At 59.1% G+C, this 26570-nt stretch overlaps 7 protein-coding genes across 7 annotated transcripts; all 7 read left to right on the top strand.

Annotated features, from left to right (window-relative positions):
* Positions 1-3152: 3152 nt before the first annotated feature.
* LPMP_282040 (zinc transporter, putative) lies at positions 3153-4427 on the top strand (the record flags this gene model as incomplete). Its single annotated transcript, XM_010702242.1, has 1 exon — positions 3153-4427. One exon carries the CDS (start codon positions 3153-3155, stop codon positions 4425-4427), a length of 1275 nt encoding a protein of 424 aa, XP_010700544.1.
* Positions 4428-6006: 1579 nt separating this feature from the next.
* Positions 6007-6348, top strand: LPMP_282030 (hypothetical protein; the record flags this gene model as incomplete). The annotated part of the gene is made up of 1 exon (XM_010702241.1): positions 6007-6348. One exon carries the CDS (start codon positions 6007-6009, stop codon positions 6346-6348), a length of 342 nt encoding a protein of 113 aa, XP_010700543.1.
* A 1762-nt stretch (positions 6349-8110) lies between these two features.
* LPMP_282020 (hypothetical protein) lies at positions 8111-10126 on the top strand (the record flags this gene model as incomplete). The annotated part of the gene is made up of 1 exon (XM_010702240.1): positions 8111-10126. One exon carries the CDS (start codon positions 8111-8113, stop codon positions 10124-10126), a length of 2016 nt encoding a protein of 671 aa, XP_010700542.1.
* An 814-nt stretch (positions 10127-10940) lies between these two features.
* On the top strand, positions 10941-12677 carry LPMP_282010 (hypothetical protein; the record flags this gene model as incomplete). Its single annotated transcript, XM_010702239.1, has 1 exon — positions 10941-12677. One exon carries the CDS (start codon positions 10941-10943, stop codon positions 12675-12677), a length of 1737 nt encoding a protein of 578 aa, XP_010700541.1.
* Positions 12678-16720: 4043 nt separating this feature from the next.
* On the top strand, positions 16721-18022 carry LPMP_282000 (palmitoyl acyltransferase 4, putative; the record flags this gene model as incomplete). Its single annotated transcript, XM_010702238.1, has 1 exon — positions 16721-18022. The coding sequence occupies one exon, from the start codon at positions 16721-16723 to the stop codon at positions 18020-18022; it is 1302 nt and encodes a 433-aa protein (XP_010700540.1).
* Positions 18023-19087: 1065 nt separating this feature from the next.
* On the top strand, positions 19088-22858 carry LPMP_281990 (hypothetical protein; the record flags this gene model as incomplete). The annotated part of the gene is made up of 1 exon (XM_010702237.1): positions 19088-22858. One exon carries the CDS (start codon positions 19088-19090, stop codon positions 22856-22858), a length of 3771 nt encoding a protein of 1256 aa, XP_010700539.1.
* A 1407-nt stretch (positions 22859-24265) lies between these two features.
* On the top strand, positions 24266-26497 carry LPMP_281980 (hypothetical protein; the record flags this gene model as incomplete). Its single annotated transcript, XM_010702236.1, has 1 exon — positions 24266-26497. The coding sequence occupies one exon, from the start codon at positions 24266-24268 to the stop codon at positions 26495-26497; it is 2232 nt and encodes a 743-aa protein (XP_010700538.1).
* Between the last annotated feature and the right edge of the window lie 73 nt (positions 26498-26570).

The raw sequence follows: 26570 nt of genomic DNA, 5'->3' as shown, positions 1-26570 counted from the left end.
TGACGTCTCATCCCCAGCTGCAGGCATTCCATCTTGCCCTCTTTCCCACCCTGTCGCAAGCACGCGATGCAGCACATAAGTGCTATAGCAGAACTGTTTTAATCTTCCTTCTCTGTCTATTGCCCTCCCCCCTCCTCCCCTCGGCACTGTTTAGTGATTTCCTTCCCTTTTGGTTCTCCTTTTTTCTTCGCGCCCTCACGCGCCCTCCACACCTCGACCCTCTTCCTTTGCATCGGCATAGTACACACCCGTGCTCCCATACCCACCTGCCGTACGCCGCTCCGTGACGGGGGCCGGAGGCCCTCTTTGTGGTCTTCTCGCTTTTCTCTCTCCCCCTCCCCGTGACTCACCCAGTGCCCTCTTTGCTTCGCTTTCTACCGACTGAGGTGCTTTTCTCCCCTCTCTCTGTGCTGACTTGTCATAGCGTGTTGCTCTGGGGGCATCATCCGCGCCGTACACCCCCTCCCCGCGTTCTCCCCCCGGCGGAGAGGTGCGCGCTGCTTGCGAACGCAATAAGTAGCCCTGCACCCCCTCGTCTTCCTGCTGCTGTACGTGCGCATGCTACCTAGTAACGTGTGGTCTCTCTTGCCTTTACTGTCCTTTGCCTTGTTTCCATACCAGTTGCGAGTGTGTGCTTTTCTTTCCCCACTGTGTGCGCCACTCTCACTTCCACCCTTACCCCGCACTGTCCCCGCGACGACAACGGTGGACTGCGGCACTGATTTGTTTTCCTTCTCTTTCGAGCGAGTGTACCTGTGCTTCTGTGTGTGTGTGTGTGTGTGTGTGTGTGCCTGTACTCCCATGAGTTGAGGGGGGGACAGTGGGTGCCTTGCGGTGGCAGAGCCGCGTGAGTCGGCGTTGGTGTGCGCGTGTGTGTGTGTGCTGCTTTGACTCCTGCCCGGCTGCTGCTACTGCTACCCCATGTCCCTTCCTATGCGCGCGTTGATTCTTCTTCTGTGTGTGTGTGTGTGCCAGTGCGTATCCGACTCCTGCTGCTTCCCCTCTCCCCCTCGGAGAGTTGCAGCGGCTGTGTTGGCGCGCACTGCACGACGCTCTCGCCTCGCGTGCGGCTGCTGCGTCTCCCTCCTCTTCGTCTGCTCGCTTCCGCCTTCTCTCTCCCTCGCCTGGCGCTCTTTGCGGGGGATGTGCGTGTGTGTGCGTGGGCATGCGCCGACTGCTTCCCTGCTTAGCACTGCAGGGTTCCCCCCTGTGTGCTGCGGTGGGTGCGGTGGCGCGCTGCAGGCGGGGCGTCGGGGGCGACGTGCCGTGCTATCTCCCGTTTCTCTCCCTCTCGTCGCCGCCGTGCGCGTGCGTGTGCGTGTGTGTGCCGCCGACTCTCGCTGCTGCTGCGCCTGTCGTTCGCCTTTCCCACTTCACCCGTGCTTTTACCCCAGTAGTGTGTTCCTTTAAGAGCTGTACCGTGCTTTGTGTTCGTTCGTGAGAGGTGGCGTGCTGCCGATCGCCTGCGACCCGCGTTTGTGTGTGTGTATATATGCCTGTGCTTGTGCGCGCTGCTTCTCTCTTGCATGTCTGCTCTCCTCACCGCCGCACCTGCGCCCATGGCCCACAGTTCGCTGTGCCCGACGCCTTGCACTGCGGACGACCGCCCGGCTGTGTGGCTGTGTGGCTGTGTGTGTGTGTGGGCTGTCGGACTCTATAGCAGAGACGTGCAGCGGCGCGTGTGTGCGTGCCCCTTTCCTCTTTCTGCGTGTGTGCGCGATGGCGGGGTGAGGTGGGCGCATCGAAAATGTTCCTAGCGGATTAACAAAATAGGAAAACGCGTGGGGTGTGTGCCGCGTGGGCTGCGATCTCTGCGCGCTGGGTCGTGAGGCCCTGCCCCCCTCTTTTGCCCTCTCCTGCGTTTGTTTTAGGGCGTGCACGTGCGTTCTGCCGCCCGTCCTCCGATTCTCGTGCCGTGTGGGTGGGGTGAGTGGCGCACCTCTTCGGCGCCTTCTCTCCCCCTGTGTGTGTGTGTGTGTGCCGCTCGGCCCTGTGGCTGCCTGTGGAGGTGTGCACGTGCGTGCGGGGCCCCGACGCCCCTCGCGTGGTGGCGGACAGCGGTGTTTCCCACATGGCTCGATTGCCCCCTCCCCTCATCCGCCCTGAATGGAGATTTTTCCCCCCTTTTGTCTCGCCTGTTTTCCTCTCTTAGTGTCTCTTTGTGCCTGTGCTGTGCTCTCTTGCGGTGGCGCGCCAGCGAGCGGCGTGGTGGAGGCGGGCCTTCGCGTGTGGCGGCGGTGGATGCGTCCCCGCTGCCCGTTGCGCGATGCGCTTCCCACTCCTGCGTCCCTGAGGGCGTTGTTGCCTGTGTGAGTGCCTTCGCGCTGCGACAGGGACGCACTGCGAGAGATTCTCCGTGAGGCGAGGTCGCCACCGCCCCGGCAAAGCAGCGTGACCGCGGCGTTGACAGGCGTGTCCGTGCGCGGGTGCGGGTGACGTTGTCGCGGACTTCTCTTTTGCGCCTTTTCTTTTTCGTTTCGCCGTTCCGTTTGTCTTTGGGCTTCTTTCGCAATTTCCTGCGTTTCAGGGCCTCTGCTCTGGCTGTGCACCCCCTGCCTTGGCATGCGTGGTGCGTTGCACGGCCTTTGTCTTGCCGGGGTGGGTGCACTGACAGCTGCCGTCCGTGCCTGTGCTCGCCCTGCGGTGTTGTGTGAGTGTGCGAGGGTGTGTGTGTGTGCTGTGGCGCTCACCCCCGCAAGCGACAACCCGCGTCTCTCGGCTCTGCTGTGCCGCCACTGAGCGCTGGCGCCGTCATCACGGCGGTGTGCGCCTCCGCGTTGTTCTGGACAGCGTGCCTGGTGGCGCGTCGCACCGCTACTGGTGCCTCCTGCTCTGCCACCTTTGACGTAGCCCCTTCCTCCACTTCCTCTCTACTGCCTCCCTTCTCCCCCCTCGTGCGGACGACGCACGCCCCCCTCACACTCTGCGCCACGCCCGCAGTATTAAGACGCGCGCGCTCTCTCCTTCGCTAAGTAACGCTCTTCTTTCTCTTCGCGTTCTGTTGTTTTCCTCTAACCTACAGTGACTGCGCGACGCCCCCAGCCCTCGCCAACCACCCGACCCGTCTTCTTCCTCTAACCCCCATCCACCCTCTCGCGCCCACGCCCGCGCCGCGTCCCCGCAGTTTCGTAACAGCGACGACCCGAGCAGGGATGACGCGACCGACCCTAACGATGTACCGCCAGCTATACCGCGATCTCGTGCGCGCTGCCTTTACGGCGGAGGCGGGCGAGCCCCTCGAATGGCAGCCGGTCGTTGCTTCCGGCGCGGCGGCTTTAGCCGACCCGGATGGCGGCGCAGACTCGCACGGCCACAACCACAGCGGTGAGCACGGCCACAGCCATGGCTGCAACTCTGTGGAAGGGGACTACATGCTGGCACTGCACATTGCTGCGATCTTCATCATCCTCGCTGCGTCGGCTGTGGGCACGCTGATCCCGATTGTGGGGAAGCGCGTGCCTGCACTGCGGCTGCACGCGTACGTGTATGCTGTGGGCAAGGCCGCTGCTACGGGCGTGGTGCTGGCTGTTGCGATGATCCACATGATCAACCACGCTGCTACTGTGCTCGCGTTGGACTGCATCCCTGCGAGCTTCAGCGAGCTGTACGAGGGCTGGGCGTTCCTGTTCGCGATGATTGCCGCTATCGTGATGCACGCGATTGACGGGACGATCGTGTGGATTGCGGAGCGGTGGACCGCGCGCGCTGGTGGCGAGTCGTCGAGCTCGGATCCGTGCCGGGACTCGTGCGCGGAGTGCCCTGCGATGCGCGATGGCGAGCCGGTGCCGACGCAGACCGAATGCGTGTTCAAGGACGCGGGCGGTGGTATGGCGGGCGGAAAGAGCGGTGACTCTGTGGACCAATCCGACGGCGCAAAGTGTGTGGGGCACCAGCATGGCGTGGCGGTGCCGGAGGACTTGCCGGCGGCGCAGCGCGTTGTTGCGGCGGTGTGCATGGAGTTCGGTGTGACGCTGCACAGCGTGTTTGTGGGGCTCGCGCTTGCCGTGTCGAACGGGGCGGACCTGCGCGCGCTGATTATTGCGCTTGTGTTTCACCAGCTGTTCGAGGGCCTTGCGATGGGCGCGCGTCTTGCAGACGCCTCGTTCAAGATATCACTGGAAATTGTGCTGATGCTAGTCTTCTCGCTCTCGGCCCCGATCGGGATTGCTGCCGGCACCGGCGCTGTGGTCGCGTCGCGCGACGCACTGTCGGGGACAACCTACGCACTTGTGAGCGCCATCCTGGACGCGATTTGCGGCGGGATCATGCTTTACATTGCCTTCAACCTGCTGTTCGTGGACTTCCCAGCCGACCTTCGCGTGCATTGCGGCCCAAAGAGCAGGAACAGCGTGGCGAAGCGGATCGGCATGTACGCCGGGCTGTGGATCGGTGCGGGTGTGATGGCGCTCATCGGGAAGTGGCTGTAGGTGTGGGACCGCTCCTGCTGCGCCTGCGCAAGTATATTGGCTGGGTGGTGGATGCTGCCGTGGGTCGTGCTTGTGTGCTGCTGTAGGAGGCGGGCGGGCCGACCGTGTGTGTGTGTGTGTGTTTAGAGGCACAATTTTGCTGCCTCTTTTAAGTCCTCAAGGGGCAATTCTTCACATTTATTCTTCTCTTTTCTTTGTGTGCGATTGCTTTCGAGTTTCTCGCAGCGTGGCTTGAAAGAGCGTGTCTTTTTTCTTTTTGCCCTCTTTTCCTCGTCTCTCGCACACTCTTCGCTCGTCTTTCGTTTGTTTCGTTCCGTCACCGTGAGCCTCGAGGCGGTGTACTTCTGACGCGCTCTCACACTTCTCCCTTCCTCCCTCTCACACTCCGCCGCTTTAATTTGTCTTTCTCCTTCTCGCCTTCGTTTTGTTGGGACGTCGGCGCCTGGCTGTGTGTGTGTGTGTGTGCCCTCCCCCCCCCCGTGCTGTCGAAGCGTTCACATTAGGTAAGAAAAACAAGCGCATCGAAGCCGAGGTGAAGGACACCTTCATCCTCTTTGCATACAAGTGGCGCCGACGACGAGAGACGGCGGCGTCTAGTGTACATCATGGCGTCCCCGAATAGGATGCGCTCGAGTGTTGCATGCCAGTGTTTCCAGAGTCAATGAACCCCCCCCCCCCCACAGCGCATTCGCGCATTCTCTTTCAGCGCGCCCCTCTCCGTTGCGCTGGAATGCTGAGAATATGTGCGCATCAGTATTTCTTCCCTTCATGCTGGGAATTTGCCCGAAGCTACAAAGTTCCGTACTCTATCGCCGCCGGAAGCACGCGCCAGGTTCAAGTCGGTGATTACTTTGCCCCTTGTTCCTCCCTCTTTATCATTTCTTCGCATCTCCACCTTTCTCCTTGCCGTTTACTTTGTTCTCGTCCTTGACGCGCTTATTGGCCCCACACGCTGGAGTACCTTAACTCTCTCTTTCTGGTGACTCGCCACGCATAATTATTTCCGCCCCACGCACGCTAACTTCCTCCTTCTCCCCCCTTTGAACTTATTTACAAGTTCGTTTTTTTTTTCGTCTGTAGTGTTGTGTGTTCTGCTTTGCTGTTCGGTGTTACCATCGACACCTTAAAGCACAGTTCATCTCATACCCCCCCCCCCATACACACACACACACACACAAGAGCCCTGCATACGCGCGGGACTACACCACTCAGCAGACACCTGCTCTCTCCACCTCTGCCCTGCTCACCTTTTTTCTTTTTTCCAGTTTTCCTTCTTGCCGTATCCAGTCTGGATTTCACGCTCTCTCGCGTCTTTGCGCCCTTTTCTTTCCTTCGCCTCGCTACCTGCTCAAGCTTTTTTTTGCGTGTGAGTCTAGTAATCTTCTACAGAGCAGCGGCCCAAGGAAGGGGGTGAGACAGGCCTGCACGTTTGTGCGCACGACACCCACGGGAAGAGAGGGGGTGGATACGTTTCGGCTCCTGTCATGGACAGGGCTGGTGGTGCACCTCTTTCCTCCACTTTTTCTACCTTTCTTGCCGCCGAACGTGCACATACAAGCGAGTTATTGTGTCTGTCATCATGTCGCGCGTGCCCATTTCTGAGGAGCAGGCACAGGAGATGATGGCCAAGCAGCAGGTGCAGCAGGAGCGCATGGAGGCTTTTGAGGAGCAGAAGGAGAACATGCTCCGCGCTTTCGTAAGTGCGGAGGGCCGCGAACGCCTGAAGCGCATCGCGCAGGTCAAGGCTGACCGCGCCCAGGCCGTAGAGATGCACATTATCCAGGCTGTGCAGAGGGGCAAGATGCAGCCACCTGTGCCGGATAGCACGGTGCGGGAGCTGTTAGGTCAGATGGCAAACCAGGAGGCGGAGAGCAAGTCTCACATCACTATTGCCCGCAAGCGTATGGATGATGACTGGTGAGCCTCTAGGGAAAAGGCTGGCGCAGGGTGATGGCGTGCCATGTCGTTGACCAGTTGGAGGGCGTAGGGAGAGGCAATGAGGACACAGAAGAGACTCGATGGACAATGGAAAAGTTTATTGGGGATGAAAGAGTAGGAGGAAGGGAGCAGTGAAGTCTGCTAGGGAGTACGGTGCCGCTCCCCCTTTTCTCTCGATTGCCCGCTGCTCCTCCTTTCCCATTCTTCTCGTCTTGTGCTTTCTCGACTTCCGCCCTTTCCTCATCTCTCTTGACTAGTGCCACCTTCCATACTCAGTCTCTTTGTTCCCACTACTGTTGCTGATGCTCGCCCACTGAGGCTCTCGATTGCACCGTGGTGCTCATGCTCATCATAGCCTTCTCTCTCTCTCTTGCTCAACCCGCTGTGGTGCTTCTCTGCCTCTCCTATCGGACCGTATTTTATGAAGTTTCTTTGCGTTTTCAAACTGTCTGCCGCGGTCCTGCTCATGCAGCATAATTCTCCAGCTCATCCCGCCCCGGCGCGCTTCTTGCGTGTGTGCATGTGTGCGTGTGCTAGTCTTCACCTTGTCTGTTACTCCCCCTCCCTTTTTTCTTTTTGCGCTCTGCAGCGGAGTTCGTCGTGTCGCTATGTTGGACGTGTCGAGCACGCACGCCTTATACATATCCACAGGCACGCACGTGTCGAGTGTTTTCATTCGTGGCAAGACGGCTGGTAAGTCTGTCCAGGCCGTGCCGTCTGAATTAGGCGCAGCAAAGCTGGTCTCAGCGTGGAGGGCGGAGGAGGTGGTGGGACGCTGGAGGGGCGGAGTTGTTGGTGCGGAATACGAGACTCGAGGGCGACTGAGAAGGACAGCCAAAAGATGATGCTTGAGCGTGTGGACACATTGCTGCGGGCTTAAGAAGGACATGTGCGCCCTAGCTGCGTGTTTATCCTTCGCACTCCTCGCAGTAACGGGGTATGCTTCCGCCCTTTTCTTTTCCTTTCTCTGTAGCTATCCATGTCTGTGCCTTGCCCACGATGGACCCGCTCGCTTCTCGTCATGTGTTTGGTGTCGATGTGTATTTCCCCTCCCGTGCGCGCAGTTGTATTGTGTGCGTGCATGTGGCACAGGGGAGATCTGTGAAGAAATAATCGCCCCCCAAAGGGCTGAAGGAAGGAATGGGGTCGCGTGGCACGATGGGGTGCTGGTGTATGCCTCTCGTGCACATGCGCGCTTTCTGGGCTTTGGCATTACCGGTACACCCAGGTAGAGATATTGACTATCTGATGACCCTTCGCTTGTGCTATCCTTTCTTCTGGTCGCATTGCCTTGCTAAGTGGCTTTCCACCGCTGTGAACGTCTCGCATGCTGCGGCGATGGAGTGGAGGCGAGGCGGTGGTAGGTGGTGCTGGTGGAGAGAAGCCTGCCTGCGTCTGTGTGCGTGAGCGCGCTCCCGTTCGCACATCTCCTCGGGTGGTGGATGTTTGCGTGGGCCCACATCACCATTTCATTTATTATTCGTTGTTTCCTTCATTTCTGTGCTCTTCGCTGCCCCCTGCTTTTTTTGGCTGGCGACCTGAAGGTTGCGAAGCTCATTGAGCTCCACAGTGTTTTCTCCTCTACCCTCTTCTTGCCGGACCCCTCATTGTGTCGGCTGCTTCCCTACGCCTACCGCTCCCCCCACCCCTGCCAGTCTACACAACTTCTATCAAAGGCTCCGGCACACGCACTTTTCCACACGTGTGCGGGAGGGAACGAAAAAAAGGAGCTCACATCCTTCATAATGCCGAAGCGTCACCGCCAACCGGAGCCGATTGACATCGACAGCACGGCTCACCACCGGAGCAACCAAGAGCATGGCGGCATAGGATCGCGTAGCAGTGATGCAAACCTGAACTCGATGGCTCTGCGGACCTCATCCACTTCTGCCGCTTCAGCTACTGCTGCTATTCGGCGAGCCGAGCCTGCTTACTCTCCAGGTGAGGTAAGGCTGGCCGAGAAGACCTGCAAGAGAGCCACGGACTTCCCTGCCACGTCCGAGTTGCTAGTGCGACACCACCGACGACTCAAGGCGCACACTGAGCTTCGCTACCTTCCATCCGACAAGTTCGGTCAGCCTGTCAACGGTGACGACAGTGCAGTAGAGGCGCCACCGAGCTCACACCCGAGGCGCCGTGCGCTAGTGCCGGGTGCGGTCTCCTTCCCATCTCTTCCAGATCGCCCTTCTTCACCTGCATCAGAAGACGCCGATCTTGTAAGTCGCGATGACGAGAAAGATGATGGCATCAACTTCAGTTCCAGCGACTACGTGGGGGGTGACGGTAGCCAACTTAGCAGTGGTGACTCTGCGCTTGATGGTGGAAGCAAGGGCGACAGCGCTGTGGGGGAAGAAGGGACGGAGCGGCGTCAGCTACGGAAGTCCGTGGCTGCTGCCGCTGTTGCTGCCCAGCGACGCCAGAAGGTATGCGACGGCGATGAAGACAGCAGCGATGAAAGTGACGACAGTGGCGGGGAAGATGAGGTGCTCGACGATAGCAGTCCGCTGGGCAGCAGCGGCGATGATGTGGGGAACTCCTCTGATATGGATGAGGAGGGTGAGTCGGACAGTGACATGTCGGACTTCGACAGGGAGCAGGGTAGCCATGAGGAGAGCGGGGAGGAAGACGACAACTCGACTGGTGGTGTTTGGGGCACGCGCCGTCGCAGCGGTGCCGTTGGGCCGGGCAGCAACGAATATGACGACGACGATGACAGCGACGATGGTCTCGTGACTGTTGACTTTGGCGTGTTTGACATGAAAGCGTCGGACGTGGATGGCCTTCTCCACCTGATGGACCAGCTCTGCCCCGACAAAATGAACGAGGTGGACCGTGATGAGCTGGGGTTGGCGTTGCGCGAGAGTCCCTTCACCAGCGTCGTGCGTTTGCAGAACAACGGCGAAGACGCCACCGGGGAGGAGGAGCAAGAGTTCTATGGCCTCTCCTCTGTGCTGGACGTCGCGCACGGGCTGACGCTCTACCCAGCGGCGCTGCGTCCGCTCTGCGAGCTGTTGCAGCAGCGCGTGTGGCGGCAGGCGGCCTCGGGTATTCCGCCAACAGACATCTTGACGAGCGTCGTGGACGGCGGCCGCGTCGCGTCGTCGCGCGCCAAGTGCCTTCTGCTCGTTTCCGAATACATCCGCAACGTCCCGCTAGAGCTGACCGTGCAGATTCTCGAGGATGTACTTGATCGCCTAGATGCTGCCGGCCAACGGGAGGGAAAGAAGAGCTCGGTGCAGACGGCTGAGGAGGCCATGGCTACACACGAGCATCCCATCTTCGCTGCCCACCCAAGCATGTTTGCTGTTCTGGCGAAGGTGCAGCGTGCTACCGATGCGCCGGTGACACTGCCGAAGCATGCCGTGCCTCTCTTACCTGGCCACGGCGCTGGAGGGGCTGGTAGCGGTGACAACGTAGCCGCCGCAGTCCACCGGAAGGATCACAACGGTGGAAGCCGCAACACGAAAAAGAGGAGTGAGGGGGCTGGTGCAGGTGGCCGCAGCAGTGCGATGGGTGCCTCTGAGTCCCCACTAGACCTTACGCACTACATCTTCTGGCGCGAAGAGGACAGCATTCTCTACGAGTTCCGCGATAAGCGGGTTGCTGCCCTCGTCTATCGCTGCCGCTCACAGTACGATGGCCAGCCGGAGCACGAAATACCGCTTTCCATCCTCTTCGTGCTTCAGTACGGTGCTGCGCGGCAGGCGGTGGACGAGATGCGCCGGCGACAAACAGTCAACGCAGCAGTGGAGCGATACTGACGAGGGGAAGGGGTGATCGTGTTGGGGTAACACGCTGAAAAGGAGAGAGAGGGTCCGCGTCAGGCCTTCTGCGGGGCATAATGTGCCTGCGTGTCTGCGCGCATGTGGCAGTATACGTGGTCATAGTTTACATGTGCGAGTCACCCACAGGCATCCTACGAAGAAGCGCATCCATATAGGCCCACTTAGACGTCTCGTCGCACGCTGTTCGCTTCCCCCTTCTCTCTTTCTGCATCCCCTCAAACACGTGTGCAGACGCGAACACCCCCGAAACAGGGATGAGGGAGGGGCCTCTCATGAGGCTCCCCTGTTGGTGGTCGTCGCGCAGCTGCACTATAGCCTCCTCACTTTCTCCTTGCCACTTCAATGCGCTCCACTGATCCCCGCCTTTTCCCCTGGAGAACAGCAGTTTTTTGTGGTGAGGAGCTCCTCCCGCCACTCTCCACTCAGGGGATTCTATCGGCAAAGAAGGAAGCAAGATGACCGTACAGCGGCACCCGAGGCAAGAGGACCGTAACCAGAGCGTCGCACAACGCTGTACTTGCGTGCCGCTGCTGGAGGTTTTGAGGCTTATTTGACTTTCTCTGTGTGGGCATTTTTCGTGGTGTGTCCTGTCGCCGAACGGAAGAGCCCCGACGCCTGTTTTCCGCTCTCACTTTTTCTGTGACCCCTTCCCCCTCTCTCCTACTCCAACTTTCCTTTTCTTCTCTCTCCCTCTTGCTCGATGTCTATGTCCGCACTGTGTAGCGAAGGTTCTTTACACCCTCTCTTCTGGAGGTCAGGGGCTGGGGAGAAGGCACATAGTCAAGGCGGCATGCGCTCGCCTACCTCTAACTCCTCGCATGGAGTCTCTTCTTCAGCGCACATAACCCCACTGGCAGCTCTGCATGACCCGGCAGGTGCCACTGATAAGGAAGTAGTCGAGTGGGTACTGCTGATATGGCGTGGTGTGTCAGCAACGGCTGCACTCCGTCAAACTCCTATTCACACTGCTGTGATGGACCAAGCCGCTTTTCGCATATTTGGTCGTGATTCCCTGCAGAGCGCAGCGGCGTTGAAGCGTCGCTATCGGCAACTTGCTATTCGCGTGCACCCGGACAAGAACCCGAGCTCGCAAGCGTCCGAGGCATTTCAGGTACTGCAGAGCTGCTTTGAGCATGCCATCCATAGCCGCGAAGCCGGGGGCAGTGGTTATGTTGACTTTGGAGAGCAGCCAGCGTTTCAGCGCCCATCTGATTCATCGATGTGGCAGAAGGGAAGCGGGGGCCAGAAATGTGCCGCAGCTAGCAGTGAAACTGCCAAGCCGCATTTCTCGTCCTCGACGTCTTCCTCCACTGCGTCTTCTTCGCCATCTCTTGTGTCGCCACCCTTGTCGCCCGTCTTCAGCTCCTGCAGCAGCAGTAGCTCAAATCGGTCGTCGCCGACTCGCCCACGCACCGCCGCTGCTGCCGCCACAGCTGGGAGGGCGCCACCACCACGGCCATCATTCTCACCTCATCTTCCGACACCGTCTGCAGCGTCGGCGAGTAGGGGTTCGTTTCTCTCCGCGGTCATGCCGGAGCCCCCCAACGTGTTCGCCACCAACGGAGGTGCAGCGCCGGCCGCGACGGTGCCAGCGTCAAGTGCTCTTCATGGGGACAGCAGCGACCCTGTCGTGCCACCTCCCCTCATCTTCGGGGCACAGCCGACTTTCCAAAGCGGCTCGACTGGCGCTGTGGTGCACCGCACTAGACGCCGCGCATGCTCCGATCGTTTCACGTCGTCCGCCGACGCGGCAAAAGACTTCGGCTCAGCCCCGCCGCTCGTGTTTGAGAATGCATCGTCTACGCCAACGGACGCCAGTGCAGACGATATGATTGCCGGGCGAAAAGAGGTGGCAAAGCAGCACTCTTCGCAGCAGCAGCAGTGCGCGCGAAGACCAGAACTGCCAACCCTGGCTGAGCTGTTGGCTGAGCTGGACGCCGATGACGATGACGATGAGGGTGGCTCAGAGAGCACTGCGGAATGGACCCAAAGCTCATCCTATCGAGACGGCCTGGTTGGCTCTGCGGCGTGGAGGTATCGCACCCATGAGACCCCCGTAGTGACATCTTCGGTGCTTCCCACATGGCCATTGCCATCGACGATGCATCCATCCACTGGCTGCTTTCAAAGGCGCGCAATCAACGGCGATGATCGCGAGGGCAGCCGTGCCCCTGTGGCTCACTGCACATCGACGACGAAAGTCCCTGTGCACCTGGATGTGTTGTGTGCGGCAGGGACATCGAGTGTACCATCATCGACTCCATCCACAACCACCGCCTCTTATGGGGCGCTGAGGAAAGAGGTGACGGATGCGAGATATTATCACACTTCTTCGCTCTCGCCTTTTCCTCCTCACACATCCTCTCACCTGTTGGTAGGATCATCTGTGCACAGTCGACGAGCCGGTGGCGGCGTGATCGGAGGGGGCGGCAGTGGGGCGACTGGAGGCCGGAGCAACGGCAGCCCTGAAGGAGGGCGGTGCGCGTGCGGCAAGGCCCCTTGTGGTCGCTGCTTCCTCTGTGAATAGTGATGGCGTGAGTGACGATGTGGCGTAGAGGTGCAAACGGGTCTTCTCTGTCCCTTTCCCGCGCTGGTTTCCCACAGGCATCGCGTAGGCTCTTTTTGCGCTGCATGCGGTCCTCTCGGCAAATTGCGGAGGACGTACCCTTCTCGCCCGTCACTGTGTTGTGGTGGGTGCGGTTGCGCTTCTCGCCCCTCTTCCCCGCCGCTCTCTTACCTTCTTCCAGGCTCCCCTGGCCACCTCATTCTTTCCCTAATGGAGCAGTACGGGAACACAGACGCACCAAGCCAAGCAGCCTCCTCTTTCTTCCTCTTCTCTCATACGATGTCATGTCTTCTGGTTTGGCCCAGCCACGACATACGCTGTGCAGTGGCTCAGCGTATGCCCCTGCGTGAGCTAAACGCAACCACCGCCAGCATCCTCTCGCCGAGAGGAATGAGCTTCGCGTGTCACTTGTTACCCGTGACAACCCATCTGCCAAGTGAGCCTGTGCTTCTCTCTCCCCGTGCTTAGCGCACGCCTCGCCTTCATCTCTTTTCCGTTTGCTTTCTTATCGGGGATGCCGAGAATGCTCCCTCTCTGCTGCTGCTGTTCTCGCTCCCCTCTTCGCTCCTCGCCTCCTTACCTGCCCACAACCCACAACACACTCAACCCCGAACTTCTCTTTGCCCTTTACCTCGTCGTCACAGACGAACAGGGGCGTATGTACGCACTCGCCCACATGCTCTCTTTTCACGAGCAACATGAGCAGCGCCATCAGAAAGGCGCGCTTCTCACTCTCCACTCCCTCCACCGAGAGGCTGGTAGCACTCGAGGTGCTCCACCAGTGCGGCTTTGCATCGCTGAATCTTTCGGTGTCGAAGTGGACGCCGTCCCGGATGAACTGTGAGAGAGAGCCTTGCACGGACGTTCCCACTGTCGGCGCTGGCATCGCTAGTGTCTGCCTTGTTATCGCGCTCAAGCACCTTGATGTTGGGGGTCAGCTTACCGACATCACGCCGGCCGGGGACGAGGGCTCGTGGGACCCCACCGCACGAGTGGAAGCGCTGCTCTCTCCGAAATAGTTTGTGAGGTCCGCGCTCGGGTTTGCGCACCCCACTTTCGAGGTGTGGCTCGTCACACAATGGGAGCCAAGTCCGTGGGAGGAACTGAACAACATTCCCTGTATACGGTGGATAGACTACTTGTGGTGGCTGAAGTCTATGAATGAGCTGACAGTGCGGAGCGACTCGATTGTGCGCCAAATTCGGAGCGGCAACGGTGGAGCAGCAGTGGGCGAGGGCTGTGGCACCTGCTGAGTCACCCACAGAGCTTGTTTAAGCACGCCACATGGTGACGGCGACTGGCTGCTGCGGCTGAGGTGGACTGTGGTCGTCTAACTGGGCGAAACAGGTGCCAGCTGAGCACCGCGCACGCAGCTCCGACGTGTAAAATGGGGACCTGTTAAGTGTCAGAGAGTAGTGGTCATTAGGGGACGGCTCCTCGGTTATGGACTACGCGGCGACGGCGCTCGTGGGCGGGGCGGCGTAGTTACACCTCACTTGGCTCTACAGTCTACCCTGCGTGGACAAGAGCAAGGGAGTGATGGGATCTGAAGTTGCCTACAGCTCTCCGAGCCTCCCAGAGGTGTGGAGGAAACAATTACAACGCTGCATGGACTTGCACATTCCGCAGCCGCACGGCAGCAACCTGCGCTTCTCGTGGCACCCAAACGTGTTTTTCCACTTGGTCACCTTGACTGAGAAGGTGTCGGTGCGAGGCAGTTGGGGGGTACGATTGATCTTGGCCTATTGAAGAGCGGCGCTGGTAGGGGGGGCTTTGTAGTTTTCTCCACGGGATATACCTCGAAACAATGAGGGGGAGGGGGAGCGGGCGCAGCAACCCGAGCGCGAGCCATTCGTTGCCCTCGTGTTGGAGTGGCAGGCTGTCTAAGCACTTCTATCGTTTCAGCAGAGCTTGGGCATGCGCCGGGCTCCTTATATCGGGCCGCCCTTTGAATTCCTCGAGACGACGGCCACCGTCTGCTGTGGTGTGGACCGCATCCACTGAATCTGCTGCCTCGCCCACCCTGTCGTACAGGGCGGTGTCTAGTTGCATCTTGCAGATCAGCGACGGGGCGCGCACGCTCGCTCAAGGGCTGGGCGGAGACCTCTACAAGGAGGACCTGACCGTGCACTTTGAGGGGGTGCATAGGTGCAACACCCCAGGGCTGGACGGACAGCAGTGAACGCTGCCGACGTGGCTCGCCTACGAGGATTGGTCGCTCGCAGGGTGGCCGGAAAGCGGCCGGTGCTGACCCTGTTAGCAATGAATATTCCTCTGCGTAATGCGTGCCTGCTAACAAGAGGGAAAACAGCGAGCGCTTCGTTCTTTCTTCTCCCTTTTCTCTCAAGGGACCCCCTTGGAGGGCTTTCTCCTACATCAGCATCATTGCCACGCGCTGCACAGCTAATTTGAGTCGACTGTTGTGTTTCACCGTTGCCGTGGGGGCCATTTGCATCTCTGTATGCACCTGATGCGGAGCGGCTGTGTGTACAGCCTTGACCTCTCTCCTTCCCCCCTCATTACTCCCTTGCTTCTCTTTCTCCCTTGTCTGCTGTGTTTCTCTTTTGGTTTTCTCTTTCCTCCTCTTGATCCGTCCGTCGTCGCCGAGTCGTTTTCTGTCCTTCGTTCCCTCCCCCTACCACTCGCTCTTTCCGACAGGTGAAAGAACACGATCAGTGTGAACACCAGCGCACCCCTCACACTAAGCGGCCTACGTGCTTGTGTGTGTGTGTGTGTGTGTGTGCTCAAGTCGCTTCGTGTGACTGCGTGGAGGTGTGTGCCGTGCCAGTGGCGGGGGGAGGCGTGCAGCGACAAAAAAGAGAAGCGACAGCGCAGCACAAGGACAAGGCGGAGTCATTTATTATTCTCTCGCTATGTTTGTCTGTCTCTTTGTCTCTGTGCGCGGCGGGCGTGTATGGCTGTTTCACTAGAAACCTGCTCGCTGCTCGCTTTCTTTCTCTCCCCCTTCCCCCACTTGTTCTCTCTCTGTGTATGTATGCGGGCGGGCGTGTTGACGATGTCCTCGAGAGCGCCAGCTACGCCAAACGAGCTCACTCTGAGTGAGAAGAACCAAAGGAAAGGAAGGGCGCACTGGCGAGCTCGTGAGCCGAGACAGCGCAACACCTCCGTCCACTCTCATACTTCTCGCTACGCGCACATGAGGGCGTTCTTGCAGGCGAGTCCCTCATGGAAGTCTCTCTCACCATCATCCACACGACACACTTGTATGCAGTCGTCACTGCGTACTACCCTTCTCTCTGTGCCGGCGCGTCTCTGCCGTTGCTTACCAGTGCAGCAGACTGTGGACATTACTCCGTCGCTCCTCTTCTTTTATCTTTCTTCGCCTTCTCTGCCTTTCTCTTTCTCACCTGCCCCGCCGTTGCCCAGTCTGCCATCCCCGAGTGAGCCGCATCTTTGCCGTCTTCCCTTCCCTTCTCCGCTTTCTTGCGGGGCTTTTGTTCGCTTTTTTTTGTTCAGCTGGGGCAGGGGAAAACATCATCGCGCCCGGGGGGGGGGCTCTCCAGACACCAGCAACAGCGACGCAGTAATCAGTAAGCCAAACCTCTGTGCCTTCCGTTCTTCTTGCGAGTCGTAAAGAAGGTACGTGCCACTCGAGGGCAGGCGCCGACACTACACATCTTCCCACACAACTACCACCCTCGCAAACGTACACACACACACACACACGAACGCACGCACACGTTTCCTCTCTCTCTCTCATGTGCGCTCATCATCATCTCATTGTGCCACCCTCGCTTGTCTGCTTTTTGCCTCCACATCAGGACTTTTGCTCTGTTGGAGGACGTCTTTTCCTCGCTGCCTTTCGCTGCACCACGCCTTGTCTGTGCCGTGGCGTCCTGAAGCGCGCGCTCTTTTCGTTTGTTGTTAACCTTCTGTTGTGTGCTGGTCTCTAGTTTTCTTCCCCCGTGAAAATGTCTCTCTCTACTCACCGCCCGGTGAAGGGCATCACTTATGGAGTTGTGTGCCCTGCTTGCTGCAATCCAATGGACTTTGAGTGCGTTAGTGAAAGGATGTACGGCGCGCGGTGTCCGACGTGCAACGCCATGGTAGATCTCCGCAACCCTGCGGAGACGCTGCCGGACCCCGACACCGGTATTTACGAGAATGACGCGCGACCTCGGGAGGCCGTGTTCTACTCGGCTGAAGTTGAGCCCTCCACTGGGATGTCTGCTAGCGCGCAGGTAAACAACCTATTGGCCAGGGTGGAGGCAGAGAAGCGCATGACCATGCCGACGCAGATGACGGGAGAGACGAAGCAGGCCTTCTTTGCCCAGCGCCAGCAGGCATTCTCGGAGAAGTTCTCCCTTTTCTTCCCCGTGACGTACGTAGTGGAGTACATCGCCTTTGGCAGGGAGCCGTACGCCAGGATTGGGCACGTGCGCATCTTCCGGAAGCGCATCCCCTTCTACGGCTACGTCAACATCTGCGCCCCACGGATGACCACCTCCTACGCAGCACCGGCCACATTAACCCTTGGGTGCTTTTTGCTCTTCAGGTGGTTCTGCATACACATGGGGCTAGAATGGATGGCGGCGTACTACTACGTCGAGCTGACGCTTGTCTCGCTCTTTTACACACTTCTATTCCGGCTGGCGTACAGTGATCCCGGCTATGTGAAGCCAGGCTACATGGACGACGAGGGCGGCGACAGCGCTGCTGCTGCACCCGAGGTCATGACGCTGCGCGATATCGAGCTCAACCAACGGGAGAGCATATGGGAAGATGTGAACGGAGTTCCCATGGAGCGCAAGTGGTGCTCGACGTGCAACATGCATCGCCCTGTGCGAGCTGCCCACTGCTACATCTGTGGTCTGTGCTGCTTTGATCACGATCACCACTGTGGGGTCCTGGGCATCTGTGTGGGCAGCCGCCGTATTGAAATGTTCGTGACGCTGGTGTCGGTCGTCGCGGTGGCGTGCATTTTGCCGACCGTGGTCGTCACCTGCGCCCTGTGGACGCACTCAGAGAAGATTACAACGCCTTTTCAAGTGGTTGCGTGTGCTCTGGCACTTGTGGTGCCGGGGTTCTTATCTATCGTCCTCACTATGACAGCGGTCTCCATGTGTCAGTCGATCACACATGAGGCGACCACCCGCGAACGCATCCAGAATGTGTACGCGCATAAGCGCAACCCCTACAACCGCGGCTTCCTCGGTAACTTGTACTACCACTTCGTGCAGCGCCGCGTCGAAAAGTCGTTGTTCAGCGACGAATTTGTGAAAAGGTGCGCACTGCGGACCCAGGAGCGAGAACTGGGCACCGGCGTCACGGTCACGTGCATCTGAGCAAACAAAGAGGGAAAGGGCGGGCAAGTTGTGCAGCTCATGCACAACATCACCACCCCTCTTTTCCCCATCCCCAGTCGCACACATGCATCCAACTCTCGCTCTCATAGAAAGTTAAAGGCGAGGGGTGTAGTTGCTGATGATATATAAGTGGAGGAAAGAAGCTATCACTATTATCGCTTGTTGCGTTGGTTTCACTTTTCGCTTACTCTTTCTGTGTGGGTGTGGGTGTGCTTACGTGTGGGCGGAGGCCGCCCTCTCGCCCTCTCGCTCTCATGTGTGGTGCCTGACTCGACTGAATCCCGATTCCAACGCCTGTCCACGCACCAGGAAGGCAACGGCTCGTTGGCGTAATGTACGTACAAGGCGTCATCCTTTCCCCCCTTTGTGAAGGCTATCACGTTGTGCGGGTCTCTGTTTCTCTCTCCCTTGTAGAGCCTTCTCCGTGGTATACTGTTGGGAGGATATGGATCAGTAGAGGACGGCACACATCTATCGGGGTCGTACGGAGGACATCCTCCTCCCTCCCACACACACACACACACGCACAGAGGCCATGAAGTCTATCGTGGGCCCTCCCCTTTCTTTTCCTTCGGATGGAGGAAAGCCCAGCGGTTGTGTCGCTTCATCGGTGCATCCTGCGTCACACCCCTTTGTGCATTGGCGTGTGTGTGTGTGTGTGCCTTCCACTTATTGACAGCTTCCCTCTTCACCCCTCCTCCTCCTCCTTCTCTCCTCTCTTCCTCTTCGCCTGCGTTTCATGCCGATTATGGTTGACTGGCAAGTGTACTTCGGTACTCAGAGTCGATTTATTGTTGTTGTTGCTTTACACACCTCACGCTGCCACCGTTGACTCTGCTCTCTTCGCTGTGTTAACGGGCGTGGTGCTTCGCGCAGATATAGGGGCGCACGCAACAACAAGCCTGCCAATCAAAAGAGAGGCGGGGGAGGGGGTGACTCGTGTGCTCCTCTTCTCCTCTTTGCCCGTTCCTCTTCCTTCTCCTCGTGGAGGAAAGAGGCACCACCCTGTCTTCCATGCCCCTCTGCCCTCCCTGCGGATGACAAATGGACGAGCCACAGAGAAATAAGCCCCACAAGAGCAAGACCGTTGGCAACAAGGCCGCCAAGAAGGATGCGCTGCGCAAGCGCCGTGTCGGCATCGATCTCGAACAGAACCGCGGCAGCAATGTCAAGGCGTTCGCAGGCCCCAGCGCCGGCGGCCACAAGGCGCAGAAGTTCTTCCGCTCCATTGAGAAGAAAGAGACTGCCTTGCATGTGCCGACAATGGACAAGACACTGTGCCACGTCGTGGCCGAGCCACCGCTGCTGGTAGCCGTTGTCGGGCCACCCGGCGTTGGCAAGACGACACTGATTCGGTCCATGGTAAAGTTCTACTCAAACCGCAACTTAACCTCGGTGCGCGGCCCCGTGACGGTAATATCTGGTCGCTCACGCCGCATCACCTTCATGGAGTGCCCTAATGACTTGGCTTCCATGTGCGACGTGGCCAAGGTAGCGGACCTTGTGCTGCTCATGGTAGACGGCAGCTATGGCTTTGAGATGGAGACGTTTGAGTTTCTCAATATTGCGCAGGTGCACGGCTTTCCCAAGATATTCGGCGTAGTCTCACACCTCGATGTTCTCAAGACCGGAAAAGCGATGAAGAAGCGCAAGAAGTTTCTGCGGCATCGCTTCTGGCACGAGGTGGCGGCTGGCGCCAAGCTCATCTGCCTCTCCCCCATGGTGCGCGGCATGTACCGACCGACCGATGTGCTGGGCCTGCACCGCCTGCTCATCTGCGTCGAGCCGAAGATTCAGGCCTGGCGCAACACACACAGTTGCGTTGTCATCGACCGCATGGAGGACATTACGGACCCAGACGTTGTCGCCAATAACCCACTGCATAGCCGCACCGTCGCCTTCTACGGCTACGCTCGCGGCAAGCCGATGAAACCAGGCCAGCTCGTGCACATACCCGGCCTCGGCGACTTCCCAGTGGTGCACCTCTCCCACCAAGCTGATCCCTGCCAGCTGGACAAGTTTAGCCGAGACAGCAAGGAGGGCGGTAACCACCGCATGCGCCACCTCAGCCTGAAGCAGAAGAAGCTCTATGCCCCGTACTGCGACATAGGTGGCATCAGCTACGATGAAGACGCCATCTACATCCAGGAGGACGCCGCGAAGGAGGCGATCGAACGCAGCGGCGAGGGTCTGCGGCTGTTGCAGGAGCTGAAGAATGCACAGCCAATTAACGCGGCGCAGACGAAGCTGCGCGTTGTGCCCCACCGGCGCCGCCCAATGAACTTCCGAGACGACGACACAATGGAGCTCGACATGGAGGAAGTGCGCATGCCCTCCGACGCCGATGACGACGACTGGAGCGACGACGCAGGCGCCAAAGATGGATGCAGCAACATCGTTATCGACTCAGACGATGACAGCGGGAAGCGCGAGCGCCAGCAGCGCGGCATACCGCGACTGTCCGACTTCGGCGTCCCCGAGGACGGAGGGGACGAGGCTGCCATCGGGGGCAGTGACGATGATGACGAGGGCAGCGGTGAGGCTACTCTGGCACCCCGTCTGCTCAACGATCCGGACTCCATTCGACTGAACGTCATTCGGCATGACTGGAGCGATGCCTCGCTGCTGCGCTCGCTGAAGGACCTCTGCGTCACTGGAAACTGGGAGGCCAGCGCGCAGGGAGGCGACGAGGAGGACGCCAATGCTGTAGAGGAGGGAAGCAAGGGTTACGACACCAGCGATGAGGACTTTGAGTTGGAAGCGCGTGGGGAAAAGCCCATGACGTGTCACGGTAACGGGCGGATCGGCGCCGCCGCTGTTGCGGGCTTCTCCACCAACGGGTCTGACGGAGATGGCGAGTCCGAAAACAGGGACGACGATTTCGGCTTTGGGGAGGACAGGAAGAGTACGCATGGCACCGCAGCCGCCCCCGTGAGGAGGAACGCGCTGGCGTCCATCGGCTACGGCCGCAGCAGCAGCTGCGGCGGGCGCGGCTCCCCTCGTTGGGGTGAGGGGGCGGATGTAGATGACGAGTACAACGGCTACAACGTCCTCGACGACGACAGCGACGGCGGTGAGGTAGCCGCCAACGGCAAGGCTGGTCGCAGTGTCTTGGGCGGAACCGATTCGGAGCTGGAAGGCCTCGTCTCCACCTTCCTGACGCACGGCACCTCACGCAACGGCAATCGCAGCAGCCGAGGCAGCGAGCTAACAGCCGCAAAGGCCGGCTTCGACGGCGAAGACGGCATCGAGTTCTTCGACGAGGCGACGCGCTACAACCGCGACGACGACGGCGAGGATGACCGCCCACGTCCGCGCAGGCGCCATGTCAATCCGCAGGAGGAGCGCAACGCCGACGAGGAGGCAGGCGCTGAGGCCGCTGTACGTCAGGGTGGGAGCCTCACGGCGGAGCAGGAGCGTCTCTTGCTGAAGAAGATGGCGAAGAAGCGCGCCTTCAACGACGAATACGACACTGGCGACGCTGATGGCGGCAAAAACACAACCTTCAGTTATTACCACCAGCTGAACCGGCAGGTGGAGGAGAAGAAGGAACGCATCAGCGAGGCCCTCGACGATGTCGGCGACGACATTGAGAAGAAGATCCAGCTGGTGGGCTATTTCAGTGGCCTGTATCTGCGCATTGTGATCGACAATGTCCCTGTCGAGTTCTTCAAGGCATTCGACCCCGCCATACCGCTGCTTGCGGGCGGCGTCAACGCTGGCGAAGATGAGTTCTGCATCGTGCAAGCCCGCCTCAAGCGCCATCGGTGGTTCCCGAGGATCCTCAAGGCGCAGAATCCGCTGCTTCTTTCGATGGGCTGGCGCCGCTTTCAGACACAACCGATCTTCGCCACAGATGACCCGAATGGGCGGCACCGCTACCTCAAGTACACGCCACTGCACATGCACTGCATGGCTGCCTTCTACGCACCTGTGGCTCCACCAAACACTGGGTTTCTCGCCATCCCGGTTCGAGATCCGCGCGTCTCCTCCTTCCGCATCCCATGCACAGGCTACACGATTGGCAATGACGTCTCTACGTCCATTGTGAAGAAGCTGAAGCTCACTGGCACACCAGCTAAGGTGGAGAAGACGACGGCATTTATTAAGGGCATGTTCAGCAGCGACGTGGAGGCGACGAAGTTCATTGGGGCGAAGCTGAAGGCCGTGTCAGGCATTCGCGGTATCATCAAGTCTGTTATGAAAGGTAAGCAAGGGCTCGTGCGCGCCACCTTCGAGGACAAGCTATTTCCGTCTGATATCGTCTTCATCCGTGCGTGGAAGTCGGTGGAGCCGCCGCGATACTGCTCCATGCAGCGCAACTTGGTGGATCCGGAGTGGGTCGGCATGCGCTCCATGCGGGAGCTGCGGTTGGACTACAACGTGCCTCTTCCCCGCAACGACGACTCGGAGTACACAGCGATCAAGCGCCGCCACCGGGTCGCTGAGGAGGACGAGGACCTCACCAAGCAGAAGGTGCTTCTCTCGCGTAACCTCAAGCTGCAGCTGCCGTACGACATGAAGGAAGACTTCATTCCGGTCAACAGAGATACAGCACTACAGGAGCGCATTAAGGGGGCGACCACGGTAGCACCAGAGCCGCGTGAACAGCGGCGGCAGGCCCTGCTCGACACTTTCACGGATCGGGCGGATGCCATGGAGCAGAAGAAAGACGCGGCAAAGAAGCGCGCGCGCGATCGGTCGGCGAAGAAGGCGGTTAAAGAGCAGGAGGAGTATCTACAGGGCCTGAAGAAAGCGAAGAAGGACACGGCCCGCATGCGCGAATTCCGCACGCAGCACAAGTCACGCAAGTGACAGCAGTTTTGGGCACTGTCGTTGGAGCTGGCACTGATGGTGGTGGAGGAAGAAGGGATGGGGGGGGGGAAGTGGCTATTACCAGCACAGCGCGGAGTGGCTGCTGTCAAGCTTGTGTGGCATATGTGTTTCAGCGCTCCTCACCATTCCAGTCGTTGCCCTTGGGGCACCTGCTCAAGAGTCTCTTTAACTCCATGTACTCCTTGATGGTGATGGCCCCACCTCATCTCTTTTCCTCCTTCTCCGGTAATGTCAGCGCTCTTTTGGCAACGCTGTCGGTGACTCATCATTTCGCTCTGACGGGGGAAAACTTTTCGGATTTTCTGTTTTCCTTGTTCGTCTCTTGTCGCTATCGCTTTCAAGTCTGAGAAGCCACACTTTGTGTTGTTGCTGATGCCGACGTCGCCGTGGTCGCTGTTAACTAAGTGAGGATGCCACTCATCTTGCCCACATGCACACGCCCCCAGGCACAGAGGAAGAGGGAGGCAAGCGCCATGTTTAACCTCTCGTGTAACGCCGTACTGAATTTTCTTTTTTTTTGCTTTGCCTCTCTTCTTCCTCACGGCTGTCTGTCGTGCTGTGTGTTGGTGTATGCCTGTTGGGCGCTAATATGGTGGTGTAACTCGCATCGGGCTGTCGCTTCTCGCGCGCTTGTATGCGTGCACATAATCAACGATGACGACAATTTAACACCGATCCTTTCGGTGAAGGGGACGAGGTGGATGAAGGGGAATCATGAAGGCGCTACTCCGCTTCTTATTTCCGCCATTTCGTGAGTCCGCCCTCCGCCCTCCACCCCCCCTCCCCCTTCAGTGCCATATGTGTCCTCCTCACCCAATTTGCCACTTCACTTAACCGCAAAAACACTGCGCTTCCACTCACTCGCACGTCCATCAACTTATTTTTTCCCTCGTTGTCGCTCTCAGCTAGTCTACTGCGCCGCACCTCTGCACTGCTCACCACACCCCCCTTGTAGCTACCTCAGGCGCGTGTGCAGCTCCCTGATCTTCACTCGCGTCCATTTACCCCTGGACGACACTGTCCTGGAAAGCGGCCAACGCGGCGGTGTCGCCTTTAGGCGCAGCCATTCAAAGGGTGCCCTCGACTGCCTCCGCCAAAGACTCGTAAAGAAAAAACTCAGGGAAAGCGAGAGAGGGACGGGGAAGGGGGTGCACGTGAGTGACAGAGCGTGCAAAGGAACAAATCATCAGCAACATCCAGGGAGTGTCCACATCACGGCAAAGGTTGCTTGGGAGGTACAACAGCGAAGAGAAGCACACAAAGAGAGAGGGAGTAGTTGGCACGCACGAATCAGTGCTGCGGTCGACTTCTCCCTCCTCTCCCCCCTCTCTGTTACTCTCTCCCTCTCACAGTTTTGCATATTCAGTCAATTCTGCGTGCAGCTTGATGGAGCATCTACCCCGGATCGCGCCATCGCTTCACAACGTTGAGTATACCTTCCCTTGGTCGCTGATTCTCTTCCTGCAGAGCACACCGTCAAAAAATGTGTTGAGCGCTTTCCAGGCCGACTGCGAGAGTCGCGGTGTGGCCTGGTGCAGCGCCGAGGCCCAGAAGCTCGCTGTGGAGTGGTTTGTGCGGCACCCCGTTGTGAAGAAGTACCCGCCACGTCGTCGTATGGTGCGAGCCTTGCTCAAGGCGTACATCACCTCTGTGGAGGAGCAGTGTGCTGCAAACTACGCGCTGCTGCCCACACCGAGCGAGGACCCCGTGCAGGTAGAGTTACTGGAGGAGTTCATTCGGCTGAGCGTTCTCGGGGATGGCAGTGAGCCGGAACTTTGCTTCAAGACGTTCTATAATCCGTTTGTTAGTGCGCCAGATACCCCTTTCATCCCGAGCGCGCCTGCTGCCCCTGCACCACCACTCGCTGGTCCGTCCATGCCACTGTCTGTGGTCCCGACGGTGGCGAACTCATCGCCGTCCCAGGCGCACCCTGTCTCTCCTGATGCTTCACCACATTCCTCGCTGCCGCCTGAGATGCACACGAACAGCGCTCCGCAGTCTACGCACCCCCATAGTGAACCCGCCCATGTCCTTTCGCCCAGTTCTCTGCCGCCGTGTATCGTACACAGTGATTGGTCGGAGGAGCTTCTGCCCTTGGCGTCTGTGCGCTCTCCCCCCACATCGCCGTCGAAGCGGTTGCCGGGACATCACCAGCAACCGCTGTCATTGCACTCACCACCACAAACGCCAGCCTCTGATGCCGCTACTACTGCCACTGCGAGGGTGCTTGACCAGTTCAGCGCCATTCGTGTCTCCAGCGAGCAGTTCTCCAACGTGGGGCTCTCTCTCTGGCCAGCAGCCTTCGTCATGGTTCAGCTGCTCACCCAGGAGCTGGAAGGGCAGACGCGCATGCTGGCGGACGTTCTCGGCCTCCCGCGCGCAAGCAGTGGAATGAGCAGAAGTGAGTCCTCGGCGCCGCTCCTGACAGCTCCAAACGGCCTGCACCCACTCACCATGCCGGCCTCAGTGTCGCCAAGTCCTCTGCCGAACCGAAGCCTGTGCAGCAGCAGCAGCGTAACGAAACATTACAGCAGCCAGCTGCGCATCGTAGAGCTTGGCGCGGGGGCCTGCCTCACGCCAGTGTATCTGCACCACATGGAGGGTTACAAGCAGCACGTCGCGTCCTTCCTCGCCACGGACTACCAGGAGGACATCGTAGACAACATGCATTTCAACATGGCGGAAAATGGTATCCATCTTGTCTCCGACTCCCTGGCAGCCGAGCGCGGGCTGGAGGAGGGGGATCAGACGCCACCGCTTCATCGCGTGGCGCTGCTGGACTGGATGAATCACGACGACAACGAGGGTCTGTTCATGGAGAACGAGGCGGATGTGATCCTCGCGGCCGACTGTATCTACGACGCCGACGTCATTCCTGCACTGGTCGACACAATCCACCTGGCCCTTACTGCGCGCGGCAGCGCGTTGCAGATGGCGGACACGCCGCAGCCGTCGTCGTCTGCGAAAGGTGACGGCAGCGCTGCGACAGTCGGCACTCTGCAAAGGCAGCGCTGCTGCATCGTTGTGCAGACGCATCGACAGAATGCCACCATGCAGAAGTTCTTCTCCGCGGTGCGCACGTTTGGGGAAGTGCGCAGCTACACCCTTGTCCGTCAAGTGGTCGGGTCGCTGCGCCTCAGCGAAGACCACAGCGGTAGCGACGGCGGCTGTGTCCCGCTTGGCGGCTGGGACCGAGAGACGCTGCTGCTCAATCCTGACCAGATTGTCTGCGCGTTGATGCCGGACGTCATCCTCGAGGACGGGTCTATGCGCTCTGTTAGCCACCGGCTGCATAACAGCTGTACAAGCGGGGAGGCCACGACGGCGGCTGACCGATCCACCTCCTACTCACCGCCTACCACACCGCATGGCACGTCGCTCGACACGTCGGGAATCACCAGTGCCATCAAAGGCCTTCCCACAGCGTTGCAGTCGAGCAAGTCAAACCACAGCGTAGATTCGCACGTGTCGATTACTCGTAGCACATCCTCGGCTGCTGCCCTGGAGGCGGTCGATGCGTTACTCGCGGATGAAATGATTGGCCCCTTCTACACGTCGATGGCAGGGCTAATTGGCGTGCACGTCGTTACCTTGAAGCCGATCAAGGTGGCTCAGTAGAAGAGGTTGGCGCGCTCGGTGGGGAATGCTGGCTTAGGATGGGAGCAGAAAAGGGCCAGTGGTTGTATGTATG

The sequence above is a fragment of the Leishmania panamensis genome (assembly GCF_000755165.1).
Source record: "Leishmania panamensis strain MHOM/PA/94/PSC-1 chromosome 28 sequence".
NCBI classification, from domain to species: domain Eukaryota; phylum Euglenozoa; class Kinetoplastea; order Trypanosomatida; family Trypanosomatidae; genus Leishmania; species Leishmania panamensis.
This window is presented reverse-complemented; position numbering and strand designations above follow the sequence as displayed.